The sequence below is a fragment of the Drosophila teissieri genome, chromosome 3R, assembly GCF_016746235.2.
Source record: "Drosophila teissieri strain GT53w chromosome 3R, Prin_Dtei_1.1, whole genome shotgun sequence".
NCBI lineage: Eukaryota > Metazoa > Arthropoda > Insecta > Diptera > Drosophilidae > Drosophila > Drosophila teissieri.
Window position 1 is genome coordinate 6,941,759 of NC_053032.1, and position 13,507 is coordinate 6,955,265.

Consider the following 13,507-nt stretch of genomic DNA (forward strand, 5'->3'; position numbering starts at 1 on the left):
TGCTAAAAACTTTTTGCGAAGCCCACAAACCGTCCAACACTTCCAGCCCAGCCTTTTCAAAAAGGCTTACTCTACAGGTTCCGACATCACCAAGTATTCTAGGTCATTACTCGACAAAGCCACGGTGCGCGCCTCGCAAGATATGGAAGCGCAGTCAGGCGAAAGAAAATTCACTGGAAACTGTCTGGTCGCGTTGAAACTGCAAGAAACATAAGAGAACAAATTAAGCTTTCATAATGATACCGTTTCAAATACTCCTCAATGTCTGGGTTCTCTGGCCGCTTTAATGCTGACTTCGCCTCGATTGGTGTGATAGCTTGCTTGCAGTCTGCCATTCCGAATTTTCGAAAAATAGCGTCGGTGTAGGTGCGCTTTGGTTTCTTCAAACCATTTAGGATGATTCGACGTATATCCTGCTTCGATCCCATTTTTGCGCCCGACTCTAGTTTTCCCGTAAAAATGCTAAAACTGTCAGGTTTATGCATAAATACCTGCTCCTCCAGCTCACTGTTGAGGTAGGCGGTGCGACGTCCATTTGAAATTCCGCCAATAAAGCAACAAACAGTTGCATTGACGTCAATCGCGCTACAGGTGAGTAGGACTCAAAGAAATCTTCTCCAGGTTTCTGAGCATATCCCTTGGCAACCAAACGAGCTTTCTTTTTCCCAAAGCGCTGCCGTAATCTTTCGTTTGGAATACCACCTTGTTTCCAATCGTTTTTCGATTTTCGGGCGTTCTGTAACCTTCCAAATTTTGTTGAGAACTTGGGCCATAAACTAGAATTCTATTGCGCGTGGCATCTGTTTTGCAGATAGCAAGCCGTGATAATAGCTTCTGCCCAAAACGACGGTGAAGCCCCCGCCTGTTTTATCATACACCTGGCCATTTCTACCAGTGTACGGTTCTGCCGCTGAGCCACGCCGTTTTGTTGTGGAGAATGTGGAGCAGACGGTCGTCGACTAATTCCGCTATGCCGATAGAATTCGCTGAATTCCTTTTCCTGGAATTCGGTCCCATTATCGCTCTGTAAGTGTAACAATTAAAATTTCCGGTTACATTTTCAGGTAATGCTTTAAATGATTTAAACGCATTTAGCACCTCTGATTCGGTATAGAAAATATACCGAACAATATCGCGCCCACTTTTTGACTGTGTACGCATCGGTCCACACACGTCAATGTGCACAATTTCCAGAGTTTTTTGCGATCACTTTTTCGTAGCACTTCAATATGTGTTTGCTATTTGTTAGATTATACAAATTTCACACGGCGATAGTTTTTCATTTTCTTTTACCTTCATTCCGTGAACTTTTCCGCATAACGGCATTTTCTTTAAATCTCTTTAATTTAGATGGCCGAACCGACGATGTCATGTTTCTATTTTGCTTTTTTCTTGCTTGCTTGCTTCATTTTTCTCGGCATAAAAATAATACAAATTTCCGTATTTCTTCGCACGAAGCAACACTTCGATTCGGGCGAAGGTCCCAAACGTATAACACTTCTTTTAGAGTAATCTTCCCACTTCTGTTCCCTTCTATGTCGATCTTGACGTCACCAACACCATTAACCTTTGTCGTATTACTATCGGCCAAATGTAATGTTGGTTGCATGTCTCCTTTTGATCCTTGTTCTCTTTGCGAATATATTTCGGTTGGTACGTCGAGATCTCAGGAACTATAGAAAATTGAGATAAAGCATACAGATTCTAGAGACAAACGCAGCGCAAAAACTGCCACCCTCACAGTTTTGAAAAATGTTTGTATATTTTTATACCAGTTACTCGTAGAGTAAAAGGGAAAGGGAACTGCCACGCCCACACTTTTGAAAAAGGTTTGGATATTTTTCATTTTTGTATTAGTTTTGTAAATTTTTATCGATTTGCCAAAAAACTTTTTGCCACGCCCACTCTAACGCCCACAAACCGCCTAAAATGTAGAAAAATGTTTTGATATTTTTTCATATTTGTATTAGTCTGGTAAATTTCTATCTGGCATTCTAACGTAACTGGTGACTTTTTGTAGGGCATCTAGGACGTTTTTTGTTGCTGTACTTTTTACTTCTCGAACTATGGTGGACTGGGTTAAAGCGTCGACAAGGACTAAAATGTGTTCATTTCGCTTTGAGCTTTTCGGAAACGGTCCCTGGTGATCCATGTGAACGGAGGAAATTGGAATCCGCTTGATGTCATCGTAGTGGTACTAACCTTCCTGGCGTCCACCTGGTATTTTATACATTGCGCAGACGACACAGGACTTTACATAGCTTTTTACAAAATTACGCATTCGGGGAAACCAAAACAGATTCAAAATCCGGCTGATAGTTTTATCTGTGCTCATGTGTCCGGCTTGGTCGTGGCATTCGTGGAGTATACGATATCTAAACTGCTTCGGCACCACCCAAAACATCTTGCCGTCATTTTTTCAAAACAGACGATCTTCCTTGATTACATACTCGTCATTTTCAGATTTCTTCTCGGCTTTGATATCAGCAACTATATTCTGGATTTTCTCGTAGTTGTATGGCAAACAACCAGTCAGCTTCATCATCATTGTTTTTGAGATCTTCAGATCTTTACTTAACGCGTCAATGTGGCACATCTAAGTTTCTGATCTTTGAACAATATCGATGTCAAACTCTTGTATTCGCAACCACCATCTTGCGATTCGCGGTATCAACTCTCGTTTTTCCATAGACGTTTTTAAAGCGTTGCAATCAGTAATACCCTTTACAATTTTTCAATAAATGTAGTATTTAAATCGTTCCAACGACTCGACGACGGCTAAGGCTTCTTGCTCGTAGCTGTTGTAGTTTTTCTCTGGCTTGGATGTGGCTCGGCTATAATATTTGGCTTTAGTTGATAGTCATCATTTTGCATCAAAACTCCGGCTAATCCAACGGCACTTACATTTGTATGTACTTCATGTTCAACATCTATGCTGTAGCTAGTTACAACACGCCTTGACGTGAGGCATATCTACAATTTTTTAAAAGCATCGTCTTGTGGCTGCTCCCATTTAAACTTTTGGTCTTTGCGTAAAAGAATTCGTAATGGCTCTGATATTATTGCATATCCGGTTACGAATTTCCGGAAATATCCAGTGAGACCTTATTTGCTTTGCGAAGTCTGCAATGGCATTAGTCTTTACTTCTCCGGGGCTGATTCCATCAGGGTGTATTTGATGACCTAGTGATTGATTGACTGCTTATACAGCTCACACTTGCCTAGATTCAACGTCAATCCGCAGTCTCGCAATACTTGTAAAATTCTCTCTTGTTTTTCGTATATCTCATCAAAAGTTTGGCTGCCAATATATCGTCCATGTAATGCATCATGTCGCCATTCCTCACACGCTTCTGTAACTCTGCCATGAGTCTGTTGAATGCAGCAGGTGCATTCTTTAGCCCAAACGGAAGACGTTTAAACTTAAATAATCCATCCATGTTGAACTTGGTTCCATTTCAATCTGATAATATCCGCTATTCAGGTCTAGTGATGAAAGATATGCGAAACGCTTCGTATCCTGCAACCTCTCCTCAATATTCGGTACGGGGAAATTTTCCTTTCTGATCAGCTTGTTCAGGCGGCGGTAATCGATGCAAAGTCGATCACCACCGCTCGGCTTGTTGATGGCTGGCGTACTCTGACGTGGATGGAGTAATAATATCTGGCTCTAATAATTTGCCGACCATCTAGGTAACAACTTCCTTCTTCGGCTCGGAGACTCGGTATGGCGCTTGAGAAACTACTTGGCCACCCTCGGTTGTCTTGTCTTGCCTATGCCAAACCTGTGGAAAAAAGCCTGCAAACTTCTCAAGCAAACTGCATACTTTGTTCCGTTCTTCTTCTTTCTGAAAACTAACAAGGTTTTTTAAAATACTCTCGGTTGAACGTGTTGCTTGCTGATGAACTGCTCTCTTGACTTCCATCTCGCTTGGCTCGAATTTCCACAAAAGTTCAGCGCATGTGATGCACCTTGTCCCAACAACAAAATCCCCCTGCAACAGATTGTCGTCGGCGATGTGTCACCATTTTTCCAGCGATTTCATTATGCCCACAATTTTTATGAAGCACTCCTGTTGATCTAATCCGCAATTGATTTGCGAATTATACTTGCTTGGCTTCCAGTATCAATGAAAGCGTTATAGCCTTTCTCGTTAATGTGGATTATACGAGTAAACAGCGTGTCATGATTGGATGTGCCCAAACGCATCACCTGTGCGGCTTGGCAAATTACATTGGTGGCATAAAACTTATTGCATTCGGAGCAACGCGTTTTTTTCCTCTCCTTTGGGCATGAATTACCAAAATGCCCGACATCTCCGCAATTGATGAATGCTCTAGCTTCTCTTGGCTTTGATTTTCCAGCTTTCCCTCAGAGGTACTCATTGTTGGGACAGGTACGCTATATTTTTACCTAGGTAAGGTACAAGGTAGTTACAAAAATAAGTACCTAGGTAAGGTAAAAGGTTTTCACATTTTTCTGTACCTAGGTAAAGGTAAAAGGTAAAAACAAGTTTATGAATTTTCTAAATTTTTTATTTGGTAATTTTCAAATTACAATAACACTTCATATTTAAACATACAAAAACTATTATATTATGATTATCTTACTTAATTAATTGTTTTTTAAGCATAACTAAGGTTTCGAAAACGTTATCTCCCAGCCTATTTCTTTTTGGTGTTAGTATTTGACCCCCGCAACTAAAAATTCTTTCAACGGGAGCAGAGCTAGGAAGGACAGTGTTAAACTTTAAAAATGCATTGAGAATTCGCTTATATCTATGCAGAGAAGTGACATTTTTGTCGACATTTTAAATAGGCTAAAACTTTCAATTCAAATTTACAGATTTCTAAATCTTTTTCCACTCTTGACTTAAAAGCTGTGTCTGAGATTTAAAACTCTTCCGAGTCATTTGTCAAAACACTGTCATTTACAACATTTTCTTCGTATTCTTTACTTTCTTCAATAAGCCAATCTTTAAAAGATCTTTCCTTTTTTTTTTTTTGCCCACTGGAGGAACCCAGCTTTAATTTTGGGATTGTCATAGTTGACAAAACGAAGGGTTTGGAGTCATCAGAAGTAAAATTATTAATCAGGCATGCTCCGGTAATCGTAAGTTTTTTTCGAATTCGATTTGAGCCAAATCGAACGATTTCGTTTTTAGGTGCTTTGGTTTTCGTAAAATTTTTGCTATCGTTTTGCTATCGGAATGTTTCATTTCTCATCGCTTCTTGCTGCGCAAACAGCTGTTTTATTTTATTTCTCTAAATCAAACAACGTGAAATAATGTTTTTATACCTGTTACTCGTAGAGTAATAGGGTATACTAGATTCGTTGAAAAGTATGTAACACGCAGAAGGAATCGTTTCCGACCATATAAAGTATATATAATCTTGATCAGGGTCAATAGCCGAGTCGATCTGGCCATGTCCGTCCGTATGAGCATCGAGATCTCAGGAACTACAAAAGGTAGTTGAGATTAAGCATACAGACTCCAGAGACATAGACGCAGCGCAAGTTTGTCAATTCATGTTGCCACGCCCACTCTAACGCCCACAAACCGCCCAAAGCTGCCCCACACTTTTAAAAAATGTTTTGATGTTTCTTAATTTTTGTATTAGTCTTGTAAAGTTCTATCGATTTGCCAAAAAACTTTTTGCCACGCCCACTTTAACGCCCACAAACCGACAAAAAACTGTTAGTGTTGAAGACTTCTGCGCACTTCCACTAGCTGAGTAACGGGTATCAGATAGTCGGGGTACTCGACTATAGCGTTCTTTCTTGTTTATATTTGCAATTGCTTGTTTTGAAGCCAGGAGAAGGCAGATATTTAAGGGCTTGAGAAAATCTAGAATTGCCACCTTTTTTACTGTTTTAATTCCGATGTTCGCAATTACTTTTTTACTGCACTGCGACCATTTAGGTACTTAAATTAGGTAGCATTAATTACAAACAACACTTTTGGCCCTCCTTTTAATAATTAATGAATTCTTTTATATTTTATAAGTACTTTTACCTGCCTGTTTCGTTCCACGAACAAGCTTCGCGATAGCTTTTGGTGACGTACTTATCGACCATTTACCAAATCGTAAATAGTTTTTGCCGACGACAACATTTTGTTTGTCAATTCTGAAGTGGGATCAGAAATATATTTTTTATAAAATAACTAAGTGGCAAAATAATTTTGTGGGGATGTGGAATTAACATCAATAGACCACTGAGTAAACTGTTTTTTCCCTTAGTAAATAAGATCTGATTTGAAATAAAAAAAAGGCATTTACTCTTGATTTCGGCCAGACAAAAGTGCCCGTTTTACAAATCGAAAAATTCTAACGATTTCGAAAACCGGAGCACCATTTTTTCGATTTTAAATCGAAATCGTACAAATCTTACGAATTCGATTACCGGAGCATGCCTTTATAAAAGGAAATTGTCTATTGACCCCAGTTAATAGGGCAACTGAAAGCGGTTCACAAAACTTTAAATCTGTTAAACTTTCTAGTTTTCTTGTAATCCCAATTAATGTGGTTAGCAAATATCCCAAGTAACAACGACTTTCACCCTGTAGAAGATCAAAAGCCTTCGCAAAAATATCGGTAACGGAATTCAATTCCTGCAAAAAATCAAGTTCTGTTGCACTAAAATATGGCTTCTTTAAAGTAGTGCATATGGCTTTTAGATGCTGCTTTACTTGTAAAAGGCGGCTTATACTATCATGAAAGGAGTTCCACCTGGTAGCACACGGAGCTATTAGCTTAAGATGACAAATTTTCTCAACTTCGTCTGCTGCAACTGTTGACCGGCTTACATAGTTTCAAAGTGACGTAGCTTTTGCTAGCGATGAGTGGTACAAACGTTTAAATGAGATGTTCTCGAGTGCTTTTTCTGCGTCTTTTGTAACCACTAGGTTAAGCGTGTGAGAAGCGCATCTAAAATGCATTGGTAGAACAATTTCATCCTTCGCAAATACGTCAGTCTCAATAGAATCAACTTCAGATTCCTCTAAAAATTCGGGATTAATTGCATTCGATCCTGTAAATGTATCATAGCTGTAGACCTTAAATGCTTTACTAAAGTTCGATGCGTTGTCGGTAACAGTGCCGCATATTTGAGACTCTTTTAACCCATAACGAGAATGAACGTCTGCCAATGTTTTTCCAATTAACTCACGCGCATGAGAAAAGCGTACTCGCTTACATGCCAATACAACGGAATGCCTTTCTAATTTGTAATCAATATAATGCCCGGTGACACCAAAATAACTTTTGTTGCTGGCACTCCAAATGTCAAAATTGACAAAATCATTTTTTTTCAAACTTTGGGAATGTATTTTCGTATGAAAATGTGCGTATGTATGTACTATGTATAAATACACATTTCGCGAATAAAATATTTTCCTAGGAAGTACCCAATTAACACTTTACAAAATTTGATTTTGTCAACAAAATGTTCTTCAATTTAAGAAGTATAAACGAACTTTTATATTCCGAAGCACAGAAATTATACGCATTTTCATTTACTTTACTTCACTTTTTACTTGCACACAATTACACACATATGAACATATAATATAATTATATTGTACTTGCCTCAAGATGTTTGTGTAAATTTCCAGTCGAATTTTCGTCGAATTTTATCGTTTTATTTATGCACAGTACACATTTGTACATAGAAGGGAGTTCCTTTTTATTTGAGCTTTCTTTTCCGGACATTTTTCGTCTCTTATGTACTGCAATTATAATCGAAACATAAATAACTTTCTATGGTGGAATCAGCTTTTTTTATTATTGTGGAGTTCGATTATTTTGTTCAATAGAAAATAATCAAAAAGTCTATTTAGTAGTAAATAAAGCAAAACACAAATATTTCAGTACCTTTTTACCTAGCTTACCTACTTCTCTAGGTATATACAAATTAGTACCTAGGTAAGGTAAAATGCTACCTTTTATATTTTTATACCCGTTACTCGTAGAGTAAAAGGGTATACTAGATTCGTTGAAAAGTATGTAACAGGCAGAAGGAAGCGTTTCCGACCATATAAAGTATATATATTCTTGATCAGGATCAGTAGCCGAGTCGATCTGGCCATGTCCGTCTGTCCGTCCGTATGAACGTCGAGATCTCAGGAACTACAAAAGCTAGAAAGTTGAAATTAAGCATACAGACTCCAGGGACATAGACGCAGCGCAAGTTTGTCGGTGCATGTTGCCACGCCCACAAACCGCCCAAAATTGCCACGCCCACACTTTTGAAAAATGTTTTGATATTTTTTCATTTTTGTATTAGACTTGTAAATTTCTATCGATTTGCCAAAAAACTTTTTGTCACGCCCTCTCTAACGCCCACAAGCCGCCAAAAACTGTCAGTGTTGACTCTCCTTCGCAATTCCACTAGCTGAGTCACGGGTATCAGATAGTCGGGGAACTCGACTATAGCGTTCTCTCCTGTTATACCTAGGTAAGGAAAAAGATACCAAAAAATGGTACCTAGGTACAAGTATCTAGGTACTCCCCAACACTGGAAGTACTGGATTTGGGTAAGAACTCTATTTATAAAATATTCCTCGGTAGCGAACTCGAAATTCCTTCATCGACGAAAAATGAATGGCTGCAATACTGTTTTGCAACTCTCTGGGCTGTAGACCCGCTCTAACATATCGGATGACTGCTGCTTCACTAAGCTAAATCGCACTCCAAGTGCTGCCATACGGAAACAATACTCCTTTACGGTTTCCTTCGATCGTCTGGTTGCATGTTGTGTGTAAAATCTACGAAGAATCGAGCCACATTTTGGAGGGACCCTTCAGCTTTGTGTATATAGAAAGAAGTACAACTTTTTCGTCCCACTGATACGCATCTACAACTTTGTAGATTCACGGTCCAAGGTTACGGTTGATAAAATAATCTACACCAATATCATCTTCCTGTTGCTGCCGCTGCTGATTATCTGTTGGCATATTATTGACAAACTGTGCCATCATGTTTGTCAGCGTCGTCATCTGCTGTTTTAGTTGTGAAATCGCAGCCGCCTTTACTACGAATGATTCCTCTTGTTGGCTCATAATTTCAATAGCTTGTGGCAAATCCTCTTCTTTAGAACTCTCGTGTTCCACTAATCTCTGCACTATTTCTGCTCTGCAGCCTGAAACTCCCAAGTTCCTTTCTCTTAGCAGATACCGCAACTGGTCTGCCTTGAGCTCCGCTATCTTGACCATCTTTTTATGTACCTACAACCACAATCGTTTGCACGCACAATCTTGCACCCACGAGCACCGCTGTATGCCCGTCTGCAAGGGGGCTTCACCACAATTGTCGCGAATTTCACCTTCTGTGAATTTCACCACGACGCTACACATACACACAAGCTTTTTGCATGTATACCTCCAGGTACACCAAGATTTCTGAGTACTCGGCTTTGAATCCATCAGCCACGTAGGATAAGATGACTTATCCGTAATTTGTAATCTCTTGTCCTTTAGACTTTTGGGAACACTTATCCCATTACAAACATCCCACGCCAACGACTCTTCTGGTGCCTTTGCTTTTCCGTGTCTCTCACACTGTTACTGCCTCTTACACATTACCAACTCAAGTTATCCCACGAACTGTAAAATTACAGGATGGCTGGCTTCTCGATTGGTGGAGTGTTTATTGTTGGCTAAGAGGGTAACATTCACTAAATTGACATTCGCTTTTACAGAACTTCCCGTGCGCTTCTTTTCAATCTCCTCTTCTTCTTCTATCGGTATCGATCATCATACGACTTAACTATCGATTACAAACTATAGGGTTTTGCTTAAATTATTCCTGGACAACAACCCGTTAGTTACACAATTCACACGATTGAACGATACGGTTTGCCACAAATTCAACCACATACGTATAAAAGCTCGATCACCAGACAATGTTCTTCAGCCCCCAACTTTGGCTTTTTGTGTTGTTTTGGCTTTGGGTTTGGAACTCATTAGTTTAAATTCATTTGAGTGTCGGCACCCACCGCGAACGGACGACTCTTAAAGATGTCAGAAAGGTGAGTTTTTGAAAACCGGAATCCTCCACAATTTAATTTATTGAGCTTACCTAAAACAGCCTGGAAACTTGCGAGCTTACCCTGCCCGTGGGTCAAATTAAGGGCGTAAAACGCCTTAGTCTTTATGACGACCCGTACTTCAGCTTTGAAAAGATCCCCTTTGCGAAGCCCCCGCTGGGAGAACTGAGATTTAGGGCTCCAGTGCCTGCAGATCCATGGACCGGAATTCTGGATTGCACCCACTACGCACAGAAGCCAACCCAGAGGGGATTACTGACTCGAGTTGTCGAAGGCGGCGAGGATTGTCTGTATCTGAACGTCTATTCCAAGCAGGTTAGAGTACTGCGGGCTATTTGGACCAATAATAATCCGCTAAACGAAACCTAGTAGGCCCGTTAACTTAAAGAGAAGGTTCCGTTCTCCCACCCATTTCCTCCTGTTTTTTGGCATGTTTTTAACTTTTTTAAAAAGCTATTTAGATATATTATATAATAGTTTTTTAAGCAAATTACGATTCTGCATAATCGATTATAATGACTGATAGCTAATTTATTTTTACAGTTGGAGAGTGACAAACCATTGCCAGTAATGGTGTACATTTATGGCGGGGCCTTCACCATAGGAGAGGCAACCCGTGAATTGTACGGCCCGGACTATTTTATGGCCAAAGATGTTGTTCTTGTGACGCTTAACTATCGCGTAGATTGTTTTGGTGAGTAATCTGAAACGGATAGCAATTATCTTATCAAAGGTTGTTTGTTGTGCCTGTGTTTTGTATGTAATCTTTGGATTGAATATGACAATCAACTTTTATTGAAAATATATAATAATTTAATTATACCAGTTACTCGTGGAATAAAAGAGTATTCTATATTCGTTGAAAGATATGCAACAGACTGAATGTAGCGTTTCCAACAAAATAACCTATATATGTACATATACATATTATTGATCAAGATCTCTTGCCGAGTCGATCTGGGCATTCTCGGTTGTCCATCCGTCTGTCTGATATTTTATAAATGGTAAATAAGATTTAGTGAAGCTATACTACAATATCTTATGGACCACTACAGTGAGACTCGTATTATTTATAAGGCATTTTCATACGATTTATACAAAGAACAAACATTTAATGGAAAGAAAGAAACAATTTCTTGACATTTGTGTTGATACCGATAGTAACGTTTTCTTTATGAATTTAAAGCTCAAACTCAACATATAACACGGTTTTTAGTCACTTTTCAAAATATTCAGGAGTACTTAACATTATATTAGGAAATTAATAATCTGATATCAAACAAAATCACCTTCTAACAATATTAATATTCATATTCTTTCTAATTCTGCACATTTTTTTGGAAGTCAATAAAGTGAATGGTAGAAATGCATTACTCACTTTTGTTAAAATAAATCAATTTCATTTAAACAAACGTTATTTCTTAAAGGATTCCTGTCGCTCAAGGATCCCAGTCTGAAAGTTCCTGGAAACGCAGGTCTCAAGGACCAAGTGCTAGCTCTCAAGTGGGTCAAGCAGTACATTTCCAACTTCAATGGCGATGATAGTAATATTACGGTATTCGGAGAGAGTGCTGGCGGTTGTTCTACCCACTTCATGATGTGTACGAAACAAACCAGGGGACTGTTCCACAAAGCCATTCCCATGTCGGGAACAGTCCACAATTACTGGTCCATTAACCCGACCGAAGACTTTGCCTTCCGCCTGGCTCAGCAGAATGGTTTCACTGGCGAAAATAACGACGCCAAGGTACTGGAATATCTCCGGGGAGTTCCGGCTAGAGATTTAGTGAACCATAGTTTGATAACACCTGAACACCAAAGGAATGGTCTGCTCTTCGCCTTCGGACCCACAGTGGAGGCGTATGTGGGTGAGGATTGCGTGGTCCCCAAGCCGCCGATGGAAATGGCCCGGGATGCGTGGTCCAACGATTTGCCCGTCATGCTGGGTGGAACTTCCTTTGAGGGGCTCTTCATGTATCCAGCCGTTTCGGCCAATCTTAAGGCATTGGATGACCTAAGCAAGGATCCACTTAGGCTGGTGCCGGTTGAAGTGCGTGAGGTCAGCAGCGAGAAAGAGAGTCTGCAGTACAGTCAGCGACTTATCAAAGCCTACTTCGGAGATTCACCACCCAGCTCAGCACTTCTTATGAATATGCTCGATGTGAGTAACAGTGCTCACCAATGCACAAAGCATTTTGTTTTGTTTATTTGTTATGGGTTTATTACCTAAAATATTATATTTATTTTAGTTGTATTCCTACAAAATATTTTGGCACGGTTTTAATCGCACCTTGAACGCGAGACTTACCTATGCAAAAGCACCAACATATTACTATCGCTTCGACTTTGATTCGCCGAGCTTCAACTTCTACCGGACTAAATTCTGTGGAGATAAGGTTAAAACTGGTGTGGCCCATGCCGATGACCTGAGTTATTTGTTCCGGAATGTGGGCTCTTGGAAACTGGAGAAGACATCTGCGGAATATCGCACCATCGAAAGGATGATTGGCATTTGGACGGCCTTCGCGGCGACCTCCGATCCTAATTGTCCTGAGATTGGTCATTTGGACTGGAGACCATCTACAAAGGATGATTCCAAGCGCATTATTAACATCAGCAGCGATGTTAATATAATAGATTTGCCCGAGTATGAAAAAATTCAAATTTGGGATAGCTTCTATAAGCAAAATCAATTGATCTAAACATACAAATAAATTTTCACGCATTTACGTTCTCAAAAGTGCAGTTGTGCAAACCTAATTGGCAAAAAAAACGCGTCCAAGGCTAATTTTTGTTAAATAGAGCTACGGACGATTTACGCGGCCAACAACAACGCCCGTGGCCACTACACCATCGGCAAGGAGATCGTCAATCTAGTTCTGGACAGGATCCGCAAACTGGCCGATCAGTGCACCGGTCTGCAGGGCTTCCTTATCTTCCACTCGTTCCGTGGAGGTACTGGCCAGAGCCAGAGCATCACCTCGCTACTGATGGAGCGTCTCTCCGTGGACTACAGCAAGAAGTCCAAGCTGGAGTTCGTCGGGATGAGGAAATTTCCGAAGTCATCAAATCACTGCCAATAAAGAAGCCTCCTGGTATCGACAATGTCTGTAATGCCACGTTAAAAGGACTACCTATCCGAGCTATTCTATACATGGCGCAAATATTTAATACAGACTCCAGGAACATATACGCAGCGCCCACTCTAACGCCCACAAACCGCCTAAAACTGCCACGCCCACACTTTTGAAAAAGGTTTTGATATTTTTTCATTTTTGTATTAGTCTTGTAAATTTTTACCGATTTGCCAAAAAACTTTTTGCCACGCCCACTCTATCGCCCACAAGCCGCCAAAAACTGCCAGTTTTAAAGACTCTCCTTCGCACTTCCACTAGCTGAGTATCGGGAATCAGATAGTCGGGGAACTCGACTATAGCGTTTTTTCTTGGTTTACTTCTT

General features: G+C 40.0%; 2 protein-coding genes across 2 annotated transcripts; both read left to right on the forward strand.

The window, feature by feature from the left end:
• The first annotated feature begins 9,874 nt into the window (after positions 1-9,874).
• LOC122621595 (esterase B1-like) lies at positions 9,875-12,788 on the forward strand. The gene is made up of 5 exons (XM_043799511.1): positions 9,875-10,030; positions 10,090-10,363; positions 10,592-10,742; positions 11,476-12,209; positions 12,298-12,788. The coding sequence occupies exons 1-5, from the start codon at positions 10,020-10,022 to the stop codon at positions 12,748-12,750; spliced, it is 1,623 nt and encodes a 540-aa protein (XP_043655446.1). The 5' UTR covers positions 9,875-10,019; the 3' UTR covers positions 12,751-12,788.
• Positions 12,789-12,846: 58 nt separating this feature from the next.
• LOC122622348 (tubulin alpha chain-like) lies at positions 12,847-13,265 on the forward strand (the record flags this gene model as incomplete). Its single annotated transcript, XM_043800735.1, has 1 exon — positions 12,847-13,265. A coding segment is annotated over one exon (285 nt), but the record flags the coding sequence as incomplete, so codon positions are not given.
• Positions 13,266-13,507: the final 242 nt, after the last annotated feature.

Bases quoted from the DNA above. Each gene is read 5' to 3' on its own strand.
- LOC122621595 (XM_043799511.1), top strand. The intron at 10,364-10,591 runs GTTAGAGTACTG...TTATTTTTACAG, and splicing joins TGAACGTCTATTCCAAGCAG to TTGGAGAGTGACAAACCATT. The intron at 10,743-11,475 runs GTGAGTAATCTG...TATTTCTTAAAG, and splicing joins CTATCGCGTAGATTGTTTTG to GATTCCTGTCGCTCAAGGAT.